The sequence below is a fragment of the Erinaceus europaeus genome, chromosome 18 (assembly GCF_950295315.1).
Source record: "Erinaceus europaeus chromosome 18, mEriEur2.1, whole genome shotgun sequence".
NCBI classification, from domain to species: Eukaryota; Metazoa; Chordata; class Mammalia; order Eulipotyphla; family Erinaceidae; genus Erinaceus; species Erinaceus europaeus.
The window spans coordinates 20,876,073-20,898,966 of NC_080179.1; the positions used below are offsets into that span (position 1 = coordinate 20,876,073).

General features: G+C 40.3%; 1 protein-coding gene across 1 annotated transcript in view; it reads right to left on the minus strand.

The window, feature by feature from the left end:
- MYO3B (myosin IIIB) overlaps nucleotides 1–22,894 on the minus strand; it is a 508,363-nt gene that overhangs the window by 294,077 nt on the left and 191,392 nt on the right. Inside the window, exons 9-15 of the mRNA XM_060177727.1 lie at nucleotides 20,265–20,361; nucleotides 19,267–19,383; nucleotides 18,462–18,566; nucleotides 15,603–15,686; nucleotides 14,677–14,879; nucleotides 10,248–10,346; nucleotides 9,341–9,455 (exon numbers count right to left, since the gene is read on the minus strand). Coding sequence (XP_060033710.1) covers nucleotides 9,341–9,455; nucleotides 10,248–10,346; nucleotides 14,677–14,879; nucleotides 15,603–15,686; nucleotides 18,462–18,566; nucleotides 19,267–19,383; nucleotides 20,265–20,361 — 820 coding nt within the window. The remainder of the gene's footprint in view (nucleotides 1–9,340; nucleotides 9,456–10,247; nucleotides 10,347–14,676; nucleotides 14,880–15,602; nucleotides 15,687–18,461; nucleotides 18,567–19,266; nucleotides 19,384–20,264; nucleotides 20,362–22,894) is intronic.

The window sequence follows — 22,894 nt, forward strand, 5'->3', positions numbered from 1 at the left end:
GGTCGATCTAATTGAGTACACAGGTTACAATGCACAAGGACCCAAGTTTGAGTCACTAGTCCCCACCTGCAGGGGGAAAGCTTCACAAATAGTGAAGCAATGCTACACAAGTTTCTTTGTTTCTCTAACTCTCTCTCCTCCCTCTATTTTAAAGATTTTATTTATTTATTAATGATAAAGATAGGAGGAGAGAGAGAAAGAACCAGACATCACTCTGGTACATGTGCTGCTGGGGATTGAACTTGAGACCTAATGCTTAAGAGTCCAATGCTTTAACTACTGTGCCATCTGCCGGACCTCTCTCTCTTACTCTCTATCTCCTCCTTCCCCTCTCAATTTCTGACTGTCTCTATGCAATAAATAAATAAAGATTAAAAAATTAAAATAAGATAAAAAATGGTTTTGGAAATTAAATAGTGTTTTATTATCTGTTATTAAAACACTGGAAATCCTTAAAATGTATTACTATTTCCTCAATATATAACCTTCCAGTTTCTTCAATAGTACTGTCTTAATGAATAATCTATTCTGAATAAAGAAGAGAAGCTCAATAATCTAATATCCTTCTGTCTAACCCCTTGATCTTCAATAAATACCTCATTTTGATAATTGAAGTCTCTCTCCCCAATTTTCTATCTTGTATTAAATATAAGCATATCTAGATTCACTTACTTAATGTTCTAACAATTATATACTAAAGGACAACCAACATTTGAAATAAAATTAGCATGACCTAACTCCCAAAATAGGAGTTGAAATAATAGATCTTCATAATAGGGTCTTAAGTAGAATTCCTCCCCCGCCAATTCCCCACCAGGAATAGTCATAGTGGAAGTCTCTTTCCACCAGGACAGTTCCTTTACAATAAACTCAGGGTCAAGTGTTCTTCCAAATATTTTTGGCTAGTGTCCCAGAATTAAAATTCATGCTCCTGAATTCTTAATAAAGTTTACTACTCATAATTTTGCTTAAGAGGCATGGGAAAAACTAGAGATCCCTGAGAGGAAACTAATAACCGTAAAAGAAAAGACAGAACCGAAACTTTGACTGAATTGATCCATTCATTTAAACTTTGTCTGCAAATGTCTTTCAGAAAAGCTCTGTAACATCAGCTTTTTGGGCACCTTTTGCCTGAGTACATTCAACTGAGACAGGATTTTCTGTTAGGTTTCATTAATATAAAGTGTACTGAGTTAATTGAGCAAAATATGTTGTCTATGGAGAAATATGTTAAAGAACTTAGGGTCAGAAAACTAAAATCCAGACCAACCTCCTTCTTTTATTCCCAAGGTTGCTAATTGACTTAAGCTTTTTGTTTCATTGTTTGCTTTTTGTTGTTGTTATTGTTTTTTCTTTCCCTTTGTAAGCTAATGTGAGACCTTTATTGATAGGGTTGAAGAAAGCAGGCAAGTACACAATTACATTATTGTTATCGACTCAGTGGTCCAGAACAAACCCAAATAACAATGTTTACCCACCTTTTGAATGTCTTTCTGCTTATACTTATTCATGCAAGCATTCATTTGTTCCCAATGTACTTTACTCCCAACAGGGGCTAGCAACACCTTACTTCAGGAACACATACTTAACTAGTAAAGTTAGTTTCTTTTGTTTTAGATTTTGTTACTTTAAAGCATTACCCTTTTATTAATTGCAGTGCTTTTCTATTATTAGAAGAGTGTAATCACATATCTCCTTTCACAATAATCTAAAACCATCTTTGTATGTTCTCATTGAAATTATAGTACAACTAACCCTATTGCTGGCTTCTCTATTGTTCCTGGATCCTTTTAAGTAACTATGCCCCTAAGTACTAGATCATTTTAGATGGCCTTTATTTATTTATTTATTTATTTTCACTTTTGTTGCCCTTGTTGTTTATTGTTGTTGTAATTATTATTGTTGTTGTCATTGATGTTTGTTGGATAATATGCCAGCTCCCCCTGGCTTCTGCTTAACCATATGTCTATATAGGGATAGATTTAATCTCATTCAAAGCTTTGGTCTATTTACATAAATCACTTTTACATTTACATAAAGCACTCCAGGGCATTGGTGGTTCAGTGATAGGATTCTCGCCTGCTCTGCCCCCTCCTTGTCACACTCTGATTTTCAACAGTCACTTTTCTCTCCACCCTCTCTATGTCACATCCTGTTTCCACCCTACATGGCAAGTATATATAAAGACAGCATTGTGAGTTTTACAATACTTGAGTTTAGCTTAGCTCGTCTTAGATTGTGCTGCGTCCTGCATGAATAAAGAGATACTGCCTACAGCTCAACCATGAGTCCCTGGTCATCTGCTACCCGCCTGTGAAACCAGCCCGGCGAAAACAACATAGCCCGGCGAAAACAACATGGCGCCACAACGTGGGACTGAACCTGCGCAACTCCCAGATAAGTGAAGACTTTGCCTACCTATGCACTATGGTCTTCTCTTCTACTTATGAAGAGGTTTGCCAAAGCCTCTACTGTTTCATTATGAGACAGTTTCTCTGTCTCTGGAACATTTTACTCTGGGCCACATTTCGGTTCCCTGACCGGGAACTTCGGTTTCTTATGACCGGGATCATAGAGCTTGGGAGATGCATGGAGATTTTTCCTTGGACTTTCTGGATTCCCTCTCTCATGTTTCCTGAGGAAAAGGACTACATTTTGCTCCGGGCCACAGTTTGGTTCTTTATGACCTTGATTGTAGACCTTGGGATATGCATGGGGATTTCCCCTGGGACTTTCTGGACTTCTTCTCGCATGTTTCCCATGGAGAAGGACTACTCTAATTTGAGGAGTGTTCTCCTGTACCCTGGCAGTCCCCAAGAATGGAGACACGTGGTTAGTTCTACTCTCCTGATTGGATTCTTTCTTCGATGGGAAGACACTTTTAAAAATGGGTGCCTGAAGCAATCCAGCAGGAACAGTCAGAAGCACCCTAAATGGAATTTTGAGGAGCTTTTTGGACTAGGACGCCCTCCGGGGACTCTTAATCCTACATGGTGAGATCTTGATAATCTGGTTCAAGTTGTGTTTCATAATAGAATGATTTAAATGACTGAATTTTTGTTTGACATTGACTTAAAGAAAAAAATGCTGGACGCAGCCATGATTTCTAGAGACATCCAGAAACAATCCCAAAAATTGTTTTTTCCCTCCTTTGATTTCTCTTTTACGTTTTGACATGAATCTAAAACGTTTAATCCTGAAAACTGGATGAGTTATGGGTGGGGCAGATAGTGCAATGATTATGTTAATTATTCTCATGCCTGAGGCTTTTAACCGTGGTTCTTCTGTTTACCTTTCCACATTTTATTGAGTTTAAACTGTTTAAACAACCTTAAAATCATACTAGAAAAGACTTCCAATTATAATGGAGTTATCAATTACAGTAAACTTCTAATCTGCTATAAGTTTTGTTTGACAAGTAAGTGAATTTCAGCTGTCAAGTCTTCACATGAAAAAGCATCTACTCAAATAAAAATTTCTGGAAATCCATTTGAACCCCTGTTCTCTGACATCGCCCACAAGATGGAATGATTACAACACACCCCCAGAAACCAATGATGAGACCTGGCACGACCTGAAGAAACAGATTCACAGACTCCAAAGCTCACTCTCTACAGAAAAGCAGAATTCTGGTGGCCGACATTCCCCATCGAGACAGATGTGCAGCGTTTCATCCTCTGGTATTTTCTTCTGTGGTCAGCTACTTTGGACTGACACCTCCATTGGACTTACTGGTACACGCTGCTGTGTTTCTCAAAGACTAACTTCAGCCAATTGCCTTGAGACTTTATAGACCATGTCCCCTCGCCTGCAGGCTCTGTCCCAGAGGCAAAAAACTCCCCTTCCTTACTAGGTTATGCCCACAGAGGCATGAAGCGCCCCAAGAGGCAAGAGATGCCCACAGAGGCAGGAAACGCCCTTTGAGGCAAGAGATGCCCCCAGAGGCATAAAGCGTTCCCAGAGGCAAGAAATGCCCTTTTGCCTGCTAGGCCTTGCCCTTTGAGGCAAGAAACGTTCCCCTTGGCATCACACTGGTTATTGCTGCTCGCCTATTTTGTTTTCCATGTCTTATGCCAGTTCTTTTGAAAATGCCTGTACGATATAGGCTTCTGTTCACCCCACAATCCTGATACTATGGCAAATAGTTAAAAAGAAAGGGGGAGATGTTGGATAGTATGCCAGCTCCCCCTGGCTTCTGCTTAACCATATGCCTATATAGGAATAGATTTAATCCCATTCAAAGCTTTGGTCTATTTACATAAATCACTTTTACATTTACATAAAGCACTCCAGGGCATTGGTGGTTCAGTGATAGGATTCTCGCCTGTTCTGCCCCCTCCTTGTCACACTCTGATTTTCAACAGTCACTTTTCTCTCCACCCTCTCTATGTCACATCCTGTTTCCACCCTACATGGCAAGTATATATAAAGACAGCATTGTGAGTTTTACAATACTTGAGTTTAGCTTAGCTCGTCTTAGATTGTGCTGCGTCCTGCATGAATAAAGAGATACTGCCTACAGCTCAACCATGAGTCCCTGGTCGTCTTGCTACCCGCCTGTGAAGCCAGCCCGGCGAAAACAACATAACCCGTCGAAAACAACAGATGTTGCCATTGTTGGACAGAACAGAGAGAAATGGAGAGAGGAGGGGAAGACAGAGAGGGAGAGAGAAAGACACCTGCAGATCTGCTTCACCACCTATGAAGCGACTCCCCTGCAAGTGGGGAGCCAGGAGCTTGAACAGGGATCCTTACTCCAGTCCTTGCACTTCTCACCATGTGTGCTTACCCTGCTGTGCTATCTCCCGACTCCCTTTAAATGGCTTTTAAAATGCCCCATCCACTCTTTAGATATTAGCATATTTGGTAACAACCTCTATTCCTTAATAACCATAAAGGCCCTTTAACAATGTTGGAACCTGTTTAATTGCTTTCTGAGGAGCCAAGGGACATATAGTCTTATTTTTATCTGACCTTTGGGATTTTCCACTGTCAGTTGAAAGTCTTTGGGAGGCTAACAGAGAAAATTAACAGATGACAAGAAAAAAGAAAGGCATCATTTTAACTAAAGTCATAGTGGAGAGGGAAATACTGGCCAAATTCCTTGGATTCCAGAAACAATGTTTTATCCAAAGTGGCTATCCCAACTTAACTCAAGTGTCTTGTAATCTAATCCCTTAAAACAACACTCTTACCTACTTCCTAATCAACCATTCACCTCCTTTATTAGAAAAGCAAAACGATCTGTAAATTTTACAAAACCGATGGCATAAACCATGACATAAATGATCCCAAAAACCATGACATAAATGTGTCACAGAATATTTAAGTTTAGTGTTATAAATGTTTTCTGTCACCTCCAGCATATATTTAAGAGAGACACCCCGTTATCTAGTATGATGAAGGAAGTACTCTAGTTAGAGCTATAGTTAACAATGTGCAAGGAGGTACTATCAAGAAGGAAGTGACTTCAGGGAAACTGCAATGGCTTCAATTAAATTATCTTGATGCACAAGATATATACTTGCATAAATACATTTATTTTTTTTTAAATTTATACTTATTTTCCCTTTTTGTTGTTTTTTATTGTTGCTGTAGCTATTGTTGTTGTTATTGATGTCGTCGTTAGATAGGACAGAGAGAAATGGAGACAGGAAGGGAAGACAGAGTGGGGGAGAGAAAGACAGACACTTGCAGACCTGCTTCACCGCCTGTGAAGTGACTCCCCTGCAGGTGGGGAGACGGGGGCTTGAACCGGGATCTTTACGTTGGTCCTTATGCTTCGCACCATGTGCACTTAACCCGCTGCGCTACCACCCGACTCCCATAAATACATTTCTATGGCCTCAGTATAACCTACGTATTCCTGCCCTCTCACTACACATTTTACTTTAATGCTTCAAACATATCCATGTCAGAAAAGGGCAATACTTTTGTGGTATTTGCTATCACAGTTGTACTCGACTGATGACACTGACAACAATTACAGTACATGGCACTTAAGTCAGTGCTTCTGTTATATAAGTGAACAGACATGACAGACTCCATCTTGCTCTTCTCATAGAAACTTTTATTAGAAACCTAGTTCTCTGGGACTAGATGAGTCTGATAAGCAGATCTTGAGGAGAACTATAGCTCAAAGAGTTTAGCTCAGTTTTACAGATCACTGGGTTCTGCTGATGCACCCCTTGTGACAGGACCCCTTGCAGTCAGAAAAACCTTGAACATCCTTGTGACAAGACACCCCTTTCAGCCAGGTGGACAGTCTCATGTTAGGAATGTTCATGTTAACCAGGTGACAGAAATCCTCCCTGATTGGTCCACTGCCCTGAACCCCAGCCTTGGAGAAAACTTGAAGTGGAGAAACACTCCCAAACACATTGGTCCCCAAAGCAGGAAAGTATTCTTTAAAAAAAGAAAGGAAGGAAGGAAGGAAGGAAGGAAGGAAGGAAGGAAGGAAGGAAGGAAGAAAGAAAGAAAGAAAGAAAGAAAGAAAGAAAAAAATAGACATTTATCCCTGATAAATATTGATGTAAGGATCCTCAACAAAATTTTGGCAAATCCAATCTAACAGCACATAAGGAGGATAATCTACCAAAACCAAGTAGGATTCACCCAAGGATGCAGGAATGGTTCAACATTCACAAACCAATCAGTGCAATATATCACATGAACAAAAAGAACAAGAAAAAACCATATGGTTATATGAACTGATGATGATAAAGCATTTATTGATAAAGACTTTCGAAAGAATTGTGAATCAGGGGCTGGGTGATGACACACCCAGTTTTAAGTGCACATGTAACCATGTGCAAGGCCCTAGTTTGAGCCCCCAGACCCCACCTGCACTGGGACACTTCATGAGAGGTGAAACAGGTCTTCTGATTCTATATTTTTTTCTCTCCTCTCTAGCTCCTTTTCCCCTCTCAGTTTCTATCAAGTAAAAAAAAAAGAAAGAAAGAAAGAAAGAAAAGGAAAGAAGAGAAAAAGAAAAGAAGGAAAAGGTGGGGGGGGGGTCACTGGGAGCAGTGGGTGTGTAGTGCTGGCACTGAGCCCCAGCAATAACCGTGGAGGCAAAAAAGGAAAGAGAGAGAGAGTGTGTGGGAGAGAGAGAGAGATAGATAGAGATAGAATGCGAACAGAATAGAAGGAAAATTCCTCAACATAAGAAAGGTCATATGTACCAAACTCATGGCTAACATCATCTTCAGTGGAGAAACACTGAAAGCTTTTCCCCTAAAGTCAGGAATTAGACGACGATGTCCAATTTTCTGAGACACAAGTCATCTCAGGTTTGCCTAGTGCCTGATTAAATCTGCTTTTCACACACTGACTCTCATGTCTCAGTTTATTGGCCCCCTGTGCAGTGAAAAACCAACCTCTGATTCATCAACAACTTTAATGTTCACCTGGGCATTATGTTAAAATGCAGATTCCAACTCTGTCATTCCTGGTTGGACTTGGGAGTCTGCATTTCTAATCAGTGATGGGGCAATAGTGGTGTTTCTGCTGTTCTGCTGTTCAGAACGGCTGCTGGCTATGATAACATCACCCCAGAACTCATTCTTAACTTGGGCCCCGCAGCAAAGAAGTGGCTCACTACATTCCTGCCCCACATCTTGGAATCCGAATCTATGCCCAAAATTTGGCGTCGTGCGAAGATAATAGCAGTTTTGAAACCAAAGAAAGACCCAACACTGGCCGCCAGCTATAGACCAATTTCTCTCCTCTCTGTGTGTTACAAACTCCTTGAGAGGCTGCTTCTGTCACGTATTTCTCCTCTTACAGAGAAATTCCTATCACCCGCCCAAGCTGGTTTCCCCCCAGGAAGATCTACCTGCAAATAAGCCCTGGCCCTCTCAACTTACATTGAAAATGGATTCCAGAAGAATTTAAAGACGGGTGCTGTCTTTGTTGATCTCACAGCAGCCTATGACACGGTCTGGCACCGTGGTCTCCTAGTCAAGATCTCAAGATGCCTGCCTCAGTGGGTGGCCAACACTATATCGTTTCTTCTCCAAAACAGAAGATTCCGGGTGCATCTGGGTGACAAGTCTAGCAGATGGAGACTTGTCTCAAGTGGCCTCCCCCAGGGCTCTGTTCTGGCTCCTACGCTATTTAATATTTACATCAATGACCTCCCAGAAACTTCTTCAAGGAAGTTCATCTACGCCGATGACATCTGCTGTGCAACTCAGGCATCCAAGTTTGACAGCCTCGAGGAAACACTCACGAAAGACATGTCTCTGATATCTGATTACTGTAAAAAATGGCGACTAATCCCTAGCACTGCAAAAACGGTATCATCTGTTTTCCATCTACACCATGCCTCGACCTCGCATGAGCTTAATGTGCAGCTTGGCGATACAAGAATCCGGCATGAAGCCCAGCCAGTCTATCTTAGCGTTATTCTCGATCGCACTCTGTCATTTCACGAACATCTCATAAAAACTGCAGCAAAGGTGGGCATGAGGAGTAACATCATTGCAAGACTGGCCAGCTCCTCATGGGGCGCAAGCACTTCCACACTACGATCATCCTCTCTGGCATTATGCTATTCCACTGCAGAATACTGTGCCCCAGTATGGTTCTGTAGCCCCCATGTCCACTTGGTCGATTCCAAATTATATTCCTCCATGAGGATCATTTCTGGAACCATCCGTTCCACCCCGGTTCCATGGCTGCCAGTTCTTAGCAACATCGCTCTGCCAGATATTCGTCGGGATGCGGCATCATCTAAGTTCATTTCCCACGTCTACGCTCGACCGGACCTGCCAATATACGCGGATATCTTCACCCACCCTGTCCAACGCTTGACGTCTCATCATCCAATCTGGTCCCCTATGCCTACACTGAACTTCTCTGTTCCAGTCTCTTGGAACCAGCTGGCAGTCAGCTGAGGTAAAGAACAAACACCTCATCACAGACCCCTGCAAGCTTCAACCCGGCTTTGACCTAGCACGTTATGATTGGGCCCTCCTCAATCACTATGGAACAGGCCATGGCCGGTGCGCCGCTATGTTCCATCGCTGGGGAGCCAGAGACGACCCGAACTGCCCCTGCGGCTCCAGACAGACTATGACCCACACAGTCAACGACTGCCACCTCTCCAGATTCAAAGGAGGTCTCGAAACTTTACATCAGGCTCAACCTGACGCTGTTGACTGGCTACGGAAGAAGGGCAAACGCTAGAAGAAGAAGACCACACTCTGACTCGCAGGACTTTATAGCATATCCCAGCATGGCATTAAGGATCCTGTCCCAGGTTAGAATGTTCTTGTCTTCAGTAATACTTATCCAAGAATTTAACATTTAAGTTTCTCTCTTGACAGTACCTTACCTTGTCAGTGAACCCTATAATCCTGAAGCAATGCTGAATTGCTTCAAATTGTCTCCTATAAGATTCCTTGGATATTATGTCATGCATCACCATTCCAGTCTCATCATTTATGTACCTAAATGGAATATGAACAAACAGAATGACCAATGATTTGATATTCCAAAAAAAAAAAAAGGGGATCAACAAACTCCTTCACAAGGGCATTTTTCTTACAGTCTAGTATTGCTGTTGAATAATGGTGCACATGGCTACATAAAATGACTATGGTTGACTTTTAAACTTCCCAGGAAAAAGAAAATGGCAAGTAGTGCCAGCTCCTCTTGCATATTTCAACTATATATCTGACAAATTTCCACTTAGGAAAACAACACCATTTATTTCCAACTTTTGTCAATTTGGCTAGTCATACAGCCACAAAAAATTTACAGCTTCTTCATTTGCACTATTCCAGCCCTTGGGTCCATAATTGGTCAACAATTTGTTTGGCTTTCTATGTTAACTCTCTTTTCAACCATCAGGTTCCAGATGCCAGCATGATGCCAACCAGACTTCCCTAGACAGACAACCCCACCAATGTGTCCTGGAGCTCTGCTTCCCCAGAGCCCTTCCCCACTATGGAAAGAGAGAGGCAGGCTGGGAGTATGGATCAACCTGTCAATGCCCATGTTCAGTGGGGAAGCAATTATAGAATCCAGACCTTCCACCTTCTGCATCCCACAATGACCTTGGGTCCATACTCCTAGAGGGATAAAGAATAGGAAAGCTATCAGGGGAGGGGATGGGATACAGAGTTCTGGTGATGGGAATTGTGTGAAGCTGTACCCCTCTTATCCTATGGTTTAGTCAATGTTTCCTTTTTATAAATAAAAAATTTAAAAAATTTACAACTAAAACCCCAAACACTTACCTAGGTGGTTTTTCCTCAGGAAGTCTATAGCCAGAAAGTTTCTTTTGGTGATGAAGACCAGCATAAATATAGTAAAATATGTGAAAATTTTTCTCTCCCCTAAAAAAAATGAAGAAGAAACATTAACAATATATTCCAGACTTCTCCGTTCCAAGTAATTAATATCATTTCCTTTCTGAGTAGAATATTATCTGGCAGCAAATTTGCATTTCGAGGCAATTAAATATTCTACAGTCCCAATTACAGAATAGTAATAGTGATAGAGTTAGTGCAGTAATTGTTACAATGTCACATTATGAAATGCATCATCTTTACTATGGGCAGAAGGAGTTTTCAGAGAATGTAGCATCTATATGTAACAGCTCAGGTTACTTGTGTTTAGAACTCTTACTATTCCAGCCCAAATGGCTATTCAACTGTGTAAGATGTCTTCTGTTTGTAGCTCCTGTTGCTGCAGAGAGAGATACCCTTGTGGGAAGGATCAATTAAACTCTCCATCAGAGCTGCAGAGAACCATGGCTTGCCAGCTGTACAGCAAAGTGATGGAATGGAATTCATCCCAGAACTGAGGTCTCCACTTTCCCAACTAAGATACAATGCCATTCAGAACACCAGGCATCACCCTTCCTAGCCTCATGTTGGCCGACCTTTTAGGCCAACATCCTTTCAACCTGACTGCAGCCAACTGATGACAAGATAAGAACTAACAACATCTAGACATTTTACAGTAACTGTCATCGCCATGACACCCAAGAACATGCTAATTTTTCTGTTAATTCACTTTCATTACATCCTACAAAACTATAATTTCACAACAAATTGGGGATTTAAAAAAAGCAAAGATCATTTGAAAAGTTCTGCTCTGTATTCCTTTCTTTCCTCTGGCGAATGGTTGGTTCAGCTGATGCCTCAGGATTTTTGTCAATCCTTATCTCTGCCAACTTAGCTCTGTGCAAAGAAATCATGTCTTCCCTCTACTCCTGCTCCCCATCTGTGCTATGAGTCCCACTCTTCTTAACTTCTTTCTGGGGACTTTAGTCTTCCTTAGTTTTTTTATTATTATATTTGTATTTATTTATTATTAAATAGAAACAGAGAGAAATTGAGAGAGGGTGAGGAAGTAGAAAGAGAAAGAGACAGAGAGACATCTGCAGCCCTGCTTCACCACTTGTGAAGCTTTCCCCTTGCAGGTGGAGACCAAGAGTTTGAACCTTGCACACTGACTGTAATGTGTGCACTTAATCAGGTGTGCCACCACCTGGTCCCATCTTCTTTGATGGTTTATCTTGTTAAAGATATTCTGGTACATGTGTATCCTTATCTTACATTCTAGATGCCTATATTTGCCATTACTCAATTATTTGTCCAATCATCTAGTAAAATCATTAAGTGCCAATCAAAGTAGTTATTGCACTGTGCAGTACAATAGTAAGAAGATACATGGCCCCTGTTTATACCCTCTTAGTGAGGGAGTTAGCTGAATTAACAAGGAAACTTGTGATAAGGACTTTGAAAGAACCAAGCAAGGGGCCAAGGTGAAAAAAGAAACTGGGGGGCAGGGAGGTGAGGCCTACTCGTATTAAGTCAAAGGAAATGCTTTCCAAAAATGAAAAAGATCATACTAAAGGAATACACTGAAGCATGAGAAGGAACTTGAAGGAGTTACAAAGAAGGAAAAGCATTTGAAAGAGAGGGAGAAATGTATACACAAAGACTCCAAGTGCAATACCCATGTAGTTCAAAAGAATGCTAAAATGCCAGTGAGCACAGGGTGGGCAGGAAGGCAGGGCCAATCCACACAATGTCTTACTAGGTTTTAATGAGGATTTAGTTAACTAAACAATTAGAATTGTGGTAAATGTTTAAACTAAAGCCATGGTGCATTGTAAGTATGTGGCAGGATTCTAAGAAGTCAAAAATACATTCAGGGAGACCAGTTAGGAGGTCCAAGTAACCGTGCAGTCACCTGGATTTGATAATGGTCATGGTGACTGAGAAGAAGGGTAATTTTTAAGACACATTTTGGAGGAGCAGCTAAGAAAATGTCCTTGTTGAAGGCAGGAAAGAGTCCTGGAGTCAGCCTACCAGCTTTCTAACTTCAGCATCTGGGGACATCTTCAGCATACTTTGTTACTTCAGTATAATTGTGTGGAGTAAATTAAAAAAATAAGTTGTTTTTATATTAGGCCAGCATTATGTTTCAGGTTCTATACTATAAATCACATATCTTATCCAACTCTCATAACATTCCTGTGAAGTTGACTTTATTATCCATTTCTCAGGTGAGGAAAAGAGTTAAAGAATATTTATATTAAATGCCAAACACAATAATTGACATAGTTGTGACTAGAACCCTCTTCACATTCTCTGTGCAAAAGACTACCTTATACCTAAACACAGAAAACTATATTTTCCATTAAGGTCAGAAATATTTCCCTATATTTTTTACATCACCCTCACTAATGGTGAAAGAAGCAAGTTATTTCATAAAATTTAAAAAATATCTCTTCCTAGTCAGGCTTATTGCCCTTCCTTCTGGTTTTATCTTCATAGTGCTATATATTGTTCCTTTGTACTTTTTGCACTTGTGCTTCATTTAAGTTTATTCACAAAAACTTGAAAAATAAAAAAGGATTTGAACTGTGAAGGTCTATATATATGTTGCTTTCTCTCTACCCAGGGATTCTGCATTCACTCCCAACCAAATTGCACTCGTAGGTTTGCTGAACGTTCAAATGTGGAGTTTGCCGGTATTCAACCAATGAATATAGAGAGACATGAACGTCCTTTGATTTGGGAATCCACAATGGAAGTAGGTGGGTGTCCTAAAAGGAATCTGCAATGAATACTAAGAGATAACAGTAGTTAAACTTTTGGGAATCCGAAAGTATACACAGGTTTTTTTATTATGGAGTATTATTCAAGGGTCAATTGTACTTATTACCTGTGAGCCTTTACTCTCTCCCCAATTTAACATGTACTCCATACTCCAAGAAAATTTACTTTTGAGGGCTTACCAATTTTGTTTACTCTTACAGTAAGGAGCATAAGTCTAGTGTACAACATGCATTCATTATATAGCTATGAAATAATACATCAGAAAAGTCAGTGCTTCTGAGGAAGCTGGGGTCCTATAGTTATATTAATGTTAATGTTAAGAAGTAGGAATGAGGGAGTCGGGCTGTAGCGCAGCGGGTTAAGCGCAGGTGGCGCAAAGCACAAGGACCGGCATAAGGATCCCGGTTCAAACCCCGGCTCCCCACATGCAGGGGAGTCGCTTCACAGGCGGTGAGGCAGGTCTGCAGGTGTCTATCTCTCCTCCTCTCTGTCTTCCCCTCCTCTCTCCATTTCTCTCTGTCCTATCCAACAACGACAACAATAATAATAACTGCAACAATAAAACAACAAGGGCAACAAAAGGGAATAAATAAATAATAAAATATTAAAAAAAAAGAAGTAGGAATGGGGAGCGGGCAGTAGCACAGAGAGTTAAGTGCACATGGCACGAAGCTCAAGGACGGGCATAAGGATCCTGGTTGGAGCCCCTGGCTCTTCACCTGCAGGGGAGTTGCTTTACAAGCAGTGAAGCAGGTCTGCAGGTATCTTTCTCTACCTGTCTCTGTCTCCCCCTACCCTCCTGCCCGCCCTGCTTCGATTTCTGTCTGTCAATAACAATAATAACAAGGGCAACAAAAATGGGGAAAATGGCAATGGATTCATAGTGCAGGCACTGGGCCTCAGTAATAATCCTGGAGGCAAAAAAAAGAGAAAGGGAAAGAGAAGAAAAGAAAAGAAAAGAAAAGAAACAAGAAAAGGAAGAGGAGCTAGGTGCAGGCCCTCTGTTTTTTGTTTGTTGTACCACCAGGGTTATTGCTGGAGGCTCATTCTTGAACGCAAATCCCCCACTCCCAGTGGCCATTTTTCTTTTTCTTTTTTTTACCCTCCTCCTCTTTCTTTCTTTTTTGGGTAGAGACAGAAACTGAGAGGGGAGAGACAGATAGAAAAGAAGAGAGAAAGAGAAACACATGTAGCATATTTTTTTCAATCTAAGAAAAATTTTAACAGGTGAAATTAGTAATAGTTAAGCTCAAATTTAGAAGGCCTAATTATATTTTTCTTTGATTTTAAAAATATTTTTATTAGTGATTTTATAAGAGGCCTAATAATTTTTTAAAGTATACAATGTTGTTAATTCCATCTGGTATAACCAACTCAACTCCTACAGTACCGCTACTCCAGCTTTTTGTATTCTGCAAGTAAACATCTTTTAGGTAAGAAACTACCACCATCCCATGCTTAAGAGATTCTTTGTTCTTGAGCAGGCCTTGGAGGGAAAGGATGCCAAGGACAGGGGTGAGAGAAACCACTAAAAGTCCCCAAGTCCCCAAGCATGTATTGCAAATCAATATCAGAAAAGAAGTGCACCTACACTGCCTGTTTTATAACCCTGGATTTTTCAAGGAGGTATTCAGAGATCCTTGCCCCCATCACTGCTCCAGTTGGTGTAAACATCATTTCCAAATATTTCCCAAATCGGCTTGAATTGTCATTGATGGCAGTGCATGCATTTCCAAAAGCTTCCACCAGCGAGTTGACTTGTAGTATTTTTTCTCTCAAGGTCTGATTGTTGGCCTGTGCCAAACAGAGGAAAGTTAAGAGGAGCCTCAGGACATAATCCGACAGCAGAATTACTAGGCACCCCTCTCACATCCACAAAATTCACATAACTAATCTGGGAAATCAGTCATCAGCATTATTTTCTCAGATAACTAACTCCTGAGGTGCAAAGACACTAGATAAAGTTGGATTTATATTTTATATCCAGCCATAATTAAATCCTTGAGAGACAGAATGCCTATAATTTTAAATAGAGGGATTCCATAACTTTTTCCAGTCATCTATTTCAATGTCAGTCAACCTCATTTGTGAAAAAGAAAAGAAAAAAAGTCCCTAGATCATTTAAAGTCATTCTTTCAACATCTATTTCACCAAGGCAAAATTGTTCATTTCCCTCCAATTTTGGCTCATTGATGTCTATTTTCCAGCCATTTAATCACTTCAGTGACTCTCCCTCACACTATTTCTAGTGTTTAACCACTTTGACTGCCTAGTCACTAAATGCTTCTGTTATATTGTAGACATGAAAACGAATTGCTTATAACCTAGTAAATTCATGCTGGCATTATTCTCCTCACCACACGAAGGAAGGATGGCATGCTGACATCTAAAGGAGCCTATCAGGAGGCAAAGAGTAAAGATGGAATGTTCTTATGAAACCCTTAATAAAAGAGTATTTCCATTATTAAAAAAAAAAAAAGCTATTGCTTTGCAATACAAAATCCAGGTCGTCAATACCTTTCCCAGGAAAGTCAAATGCTGAACAATCAGGTGGGCACTTTCAGTCTTCCCAGAGCCACTTTCTCCACTGATGACAATGCACTGGAACAGAAAACAGAGTGTCAGTAGAGAATTCAGAGCATAGCAAACACACCATGTGCTCATAATTGCTTTCAATAAAATTCACGGCTGTACATCTTATTCCCAGGACAACATCATCTCCAGGATTTTTCCACTTCAGTACATGGAGACTTCCATTAATCAAATCACAGCTGTGTGTTGGTCCATTATACTGTAATCTATTTTATTCAAATACGAAGGGATATTTGAATGTTTTCCTTTTTTTTTTTTTACAAATAATATTACAATGACTAATGCTATCCATATGGCATCAAATTTATGAGCAAATTCATCTATAAAGTAAATGTCCAGTAATAGGGGTGTTAGATCAATTTTATATTTTAAATTTTTTACATAGTATTAAATTACTGTCCTGAGGACTGTGATAGGTCTTTAAAATGTGTGGGGTTCTCTAAATGATAAAAGTAGTAGAATATTCTTTTGTCATTCACAAGGATTCTCTTTGGAGAAGACCTCAGTTTATGCCAATGACACAGCTGAAGAGGAAGTCTCTTTATATCTTCAGGATGAAGTTTGATCACCAAACTGCCTATCACATGATTAGAGATGGAAACTCACTGGTCACCAATCAGTTTCCTTGAGGTGTCTGGGAGGGAATCATGCCCAGAGAAGTCATGAAAGTCAGGTGCCACATTCCTCCCTCCATATCTGGCCTTGTGCATCTCCTCTACTTCACTATTACTGTACATTATTATTATTATTATAATCATCATCATAAACCCTCTCCTCCTTCTCCTCCTCCTCCTTTTAACCAGAACACTGCACAGTTCTAGCTTATGGTGGCCCTAAACTATATTCTTTATATAAACTAGCAGATTCAAGTGAGTTTTTTTTTCTGGCTTCAATTAGTTGACTTAAAGCATTATCACACATGGGTTCAAGCCCCACATGCAGGGGGGAAAGCTTCACAAAAGATGAAGAAGCAACCCCACAAGTCTCTCTCCCTCTTTTCCCCCATTTTCTCTTGGTTTATCTCTTTCTCTATAAATAACAAGTCAGCAGGAGTGATGGATTCATTGTGCAGGCACCAAGCCCCAGCGATAACCCTGGTGGCAATTTGAAAAAATCTATCAGAGGTGAGCGCCGCTATGTTCCATCGCTGGGGAGCCAGAGACGACCCGAAGAGCCAGAGACGACCCGAACTGCCCCTGCGGCTCCAGACAGACTATGACCCACATAGTCAACGACTGCCACCTCTCCAGATTCAAAGGAGGGCCTCGAAACTTTACATCAGGCTCAACCTGACGCTGTTGACTGGCTACGAAAGAAGGGCAAATGCTAGAAGAAGAAGAAGAAGAGGTGAGTGGGTGGGTGAGAAACCTTGAATTGATAGTTGACCAGACAAGACACCCCATTTGTGGCTGACAGCTAAAGTAGGGCAGTCTTATGAAACAGCCCTGCACCTGCCGGTTCCGTGCTATTAACTTCATATAGTGTCAGAACTGAATGGAATAGAGCTTTGAATATTCAGTTGAAGTTAAGGAATTGGCGAATTGATTAATGTTGAAGAAGACAAAACATTTGATATCAGAAGTGGGGTAAAAAAATATCTTGAGAACATAATTCCTTCTCTATTTGCCTTCTATGCAGTGAATCTATGAATACAAGTCTCTGGGAAAAATAAGAACTTGAGCAGCCAAATTTCTAACTCTAGAGAGTGAACATGCTCCATTTTATAACTTGTGCTATTATAAATTCACCTATTCCTTTGGAACACTGTTTTATTTATCATGAGCAAAATGGATTATGGGACATGAACGTAATTAACATACTGCTGATGTCAAAAACATATGATGGAGGTACATAAACTCACAGGGAATTGTGGGTATGAGAGACTATTAAGTGAGTGTCTGGCAGGAATTTGCCATTTTGGCCTTTCTCTTTTCCTTCATTCACTCCTGCTCACCCTTCGCCTGATCATCTCTGTCTTATCCCTGGACCCACATGAATTGTAGCTAAATGCTGGTGAACTAAGTTTAAGGATTCATTATCTTGCCTCATGTCTAACTAGCTTTCCTCTCCATATTTTCCCGTTGTGGTTTTTAATGTACCTAATAGGCATGTGTTTTTATAAACCCCAGAACAAAAGCCCAACAGGACTTTTTATTTATTATTATTTTATTTTGCTATATCTGGCACCCAACATGGGGCATGAACCCATAACCCCGAGATTAAGATTCTCATGCTCTACTGACTGAGCTCATCTTAGCCAATGATGGGGCTTCAAAATTCTCAGGAAACAAATGAAGATAAACTTTGTGTTTAACTTGGTTGGAGGTTAAGGCTTGTTCTGTCTTTACCCAACTGCCAGCAACTTCTCAGTCACTGAATAGCATGGTACATGATCACAGCATTTCATACTAAAAGGACTAGACCATGAAAATTGTGACACCTTAGTAAGGTAGGAATTACATTTCTATCTCTCTATACCTTTTTTTATTTTTAATTATAACCATTGCCTTGTCATGAGATATGTCTGAATCCATGATATAATATTCATATTAGAAATGTGATCACATTTTATCAGGGAAAGTGACATGAATGTTTCATGTTTCTTAAAAAGGGGTTTCCTTCTCTCCTGTTACTGTGACTTTATCACGGTTCCTATCCCACTGAGCTTATACTGCATTTCCTACTTAAGTCAGGACCAGTGACAACAGTGGAAAGTTTGTGGGAAGACAAAGTTGCAGAGGAATACAGATTATGTCCTACTGTGAGAGGGAAGTGAGCTTTTACCTGGTCTTTGCTGAAAGTAACCATGCATTGGTAAGCAGCATCTGCTGATGCATATATATGGGGGGGATTGGAGGCACGTTTCACCCCGTGATAAAGTCTAGAAAACTGAAGAAGAAAATAAGTTAAAGGGGGGTCCAGGCAGTGGCACACCTGGTTAAGCTCACACATTACACTGCTCAAGGACCCAGGTTCAAGTCCCTGGTCCCCACCTGCAGGGGTAAAGCTTCATGAGTGGTGAAGCAGGGCTGTTGGTGTGTCTCTCTGCCTCTTTCCAACTTTGCCTCTCCCTTTCTTCTCAGCTTCCTCTCTGTCTCTATCCAATAATAAGTAGATATAATAATAATAATAATTTAAAGGAAACTTCTAACACCATTACCCATTAGCCACTAAGCCAGACCTGTTAACGTATAGAAGGAGACACGACACTAGGAAATCTGCAGGCACAAGCCCCGGAGTCCACAGGACTGAGTTCAAATCCCATTTCTTCACGTAGGGGCTTCAAAGTGTGTGCTAGGGACTTCCCTTGCAAACCAAAGAGGCTTAACAATAATCCCTGGCTCGTGGTATTATTATAAGATATACATAGCAAGATAACCCAGCACCAGGATGCAGTAAGCGTTAGTTTACCGTCAGTGCCATCACATCTTGCTTTGAAAATGTAAGAATCCTTTCTGTGCTGCATTATTATCTGTAGTTCAAGGTGTGTACTCCTAGAGTGGCATCATTTTATTTCCCCCATTCCTCTTTCCCCTTGTGATTTTAAACTTCCTATTAAGGAACAAAGTGCTCTAAAAACATCCCTTACCTGTGGAGAGTATATGCTTAGATTCTGGAAGGGGTTTAAGGCAATTAAGATGTCACCAACATATGTATAAATGATTGAGTCCATATAACGTTTCTGTAGTTGATGAATAATTGTATCCTGAGAAAGGGATAAATGATATTGACGGTAAATACTCTTCTCAAGTCAAGGGAGAGATAAAAAAAAAGACACAAATTTATCCTTTCAGGAAGAAAGTAGTCAATTTAAATTATAGGGTGATCTTCATGATCCTAATTGCAGAGTTACTTTGAAAATGAATAACAATAATCTGAAAGGATCAGAGTTAGCCCCACTTCGGACATCAGTAAGATAGTCACCAAAGGTTTCACTAATTATGAAAATATAATCTCAGCCAATTAAAATGTTCTATTTAGAACTTTGCTCAATAGACTGCTCCTATTGATAAAGTACAGATAAGATGGAAACTTCATTTCTCAAAGAATTGCACCTAAATTTTATGCGGCAGGATTATAGAATTGAACACTTTCATATTACACTTTAGTGATCTAGGCATTGCAGTTAAAGGTCCCCAGAGTGGGAATCATCAGAAACAGGTCCAGTGCAATTAACAACTCTATTAAGCATGCACATATGAAATAGAGATTATCACAGTTTTCAATTTTAGAATTTAAGCCACAGTAGAATCACTATTCCCCTAAATGAGACTCGTCTTTGTAAAGAACAACTATCTTAATTTAAAATTTAAGTTGCACTTTTTCAAAATAGAAAATAATTTAGTCCTATAATACAGTCCTAGAATTTAGTCCTATAATATAAAAGGGCTTTGATAGAAAAAGCAAATCCTTTTCTCTCCAGTTTACAAATGAACACAACACAGAATCACAGTCATGTAAAGTCTTCCTGAGCTTCACCCTGAGGCTATACAAACATCACATCTTCAAATGAGCTTAGGGGAATATGATCAGCATGAGGAATGTCAGATCTGTCATTGGTGAGATTATCTATAAAATACTGAGTACCTCATCCAGAACCTCCAGATTGACCAAGTCATCCTCAAGGCAGTGTTTCTCAGCATCTTCAACATGATAGGGTTTTCTGGTATGCATTCTTTCATGCCTAGAAGTTCATCAAAGAATATTAGCACTAAAAGAATAATATATATATTGGGTCTGGGTAGTGGCACACTTGGTTAAGCTAATATAGTACCATGCATGAGGACCCAGGTTCGAGCCCCCATTCCCTACCTGTAGAGGGTCTGCTTCATGAGCAGTGAAGCACGTCTGCAGGTGTCTATCTTTCTCTCTCCCTATCTCCCCTCCCCTCTCAATTTCTCTGTCCTGTCAAATAAAATCAATAAATAAGATAGAAAGAAAAAAAATGGAAAAAATGGCTGCCAGAAGCTGTGGATTCATAGTGATTGCCCTGAGCCCCAGAGATAACCTTGGTGACAAAAAGAAATAATAAATAAATATTATTAGAAAGCAGACAGTGATAGTGACTCATTCACAGATTTACCATATAGCATGTTCAGAGACGTCAGAGACAGAGACAAGAAAGAGCAAGTCTATTTCAGGTCCCCAAGAAATAAGGCTGTCTCTCCTTTTGATATAGGACTAACAGGGATATAGAGAAAGCTAAAGTTCAAGCCTCCCTTTTATCACAATAAGGAGTATGACCAATTGGTTATATCCTATCACGATTACTTCTGATATCCTTAAATGCCAACCATTGCACTTTCAGAAGTAAATGTCTCCTCCCATTTTTTTTCCCCTATTCATTGTCAGGCTTGTAATTCTGACAAGGGGCCTTCCCTTAAGACCACATCCAATATTTTGTGAATTTTCTTTAAACTATAGAAAATCTCAGAAGCTAATACAATAAACATCAATGAATTGATAAATGCCTATGCTGTTGCTGATTTATGTACTTAAAATTCCTTTTTGATTTATGCTGCATTCTATTCCCCTTTCCTGAATACCATTATTTGGTGGATAACTTTCCAGTTTAATTTAAAATATTGGTAATATACTTAAATACATAAACTCATGAATAGCATACAGATTTGTGGGTTTCACTATAAAATAGATTACAGGTTTTACTCTGTAAACATGATGTTTAGCATTCAGATATATATATATATTAGAAGCAGAGAAAGTGAAAAAGACCATAGCACTGAAGTTTTCTTCAGTGCAGTAGGGGCCTGGCACTATCCAAGTGAGCTATTTCACCAGTCATATATATACATATATCTTCTGCCTTGAGGATTATTGCTGGGGCTCAGTGCCTGCACTAGGAATCCACTGCTCCTGGAGGCCATTTTTTTTTCCATTTTGTTGCCTGTTGGTATGCTTCTAGTTCTGCTTCTGGGACCCCTTCTGTTGTGGTCTATTTACATGGTCATTCTGTTACATTGGTTTGGTCTCACTCCCCCTGCCTCCGGGAGATTTTGGTTGAGTCCTTGGTTTCCCCCCCTCCCCCCTTCTCTCTTCTCCCCGCCCCTATCCTACATACTTCCTTGGTTCCTGACTCTGCGCTGGAGGAGAGAGAGGAAGGACAGAATTGTGTTGTGATTAGATTAGATTAGTTTTTTGAAGCGTTCACTTGTGAATAAAGAAATACTGCTTCTCTGCTCAGCCATGTGTCCCTGGTCATCTGTCTCCGGCCGCAAAGCTAGCCTGGCATACTGGCGCCCTGAACTTTGACTGACAGTTGCCCTTGTTGTTATTGTTGTTGTTATTGCTGTTGGATAGGAAAGAGAGAAATCAAGAGAGGAGGGGAAGACAGGAGAGAAAGATAGAAAGCTGCAGACCTGCTTCACTGCTTGTGAGGTGACCCCCTGAAGGTGGTGATCTGGGGGTTAAAACCGGGATCCTCCAGCTGGTCCTTGCACTTCATGCTATGTGCGCTTAACCCATTGTGCTAGTGCCCTGCCCCCGTCATAAATTTTTTAAAACTTTCCTTGCATGTATATAAATATACATATTGTATGTCTACAATGTATAGGCATTTTATTCATCTAATCACTGGACAATGTCACTTCATGTAAATATGTATCATTTTATTTACTTAGTCCTATGTTGATCAACATTTAGAATGATTCCAATGTTTTGCTACTAGAAACAAATGGGGGGGAGTGCAGTGGCACATCTGGTTAAGCTCACGTTACCTTGCACTAGGATCCAGGTTCAAGCCCCCACTCCCCACCTGTAGTATGGAAGCTTCATGATCAGTGAAGCAAGTACTGCAGGTGTTTCTCTCTGTCTCTCTCCATCTCTATCTTCCCCTCTACTCTTAATTTCTCTCTGTCCTATCAAATTAAAAAAAAAAGTGGGAGGGAAGGCCACCTGTTGTGGTAGACTCGTTATGCAGCCACTAAGCCTCATCAATAACCTTGGAGGCAATAAAAGTTAAAAATAAAAAAAAAAGTTTAAAAAATCAGGGTCTGGGAGAGAGTTAACCATGTAGAGCGTACACATGCTGCCATATATGAGACCCTAGGGTCATACATGGTAAAACAGTGCAGTCTATTTCTTCCTCGAAAGAAAGCAAGAAAGAGAAAGAAAGAAAAAAAGAAAGAAAAAAAGGAAGAAAGAAAGAGAAAGAAAGAAGGAGGAAGGGAGGGAGGAAGGAAGGAGAGAAGGGAGGGAGG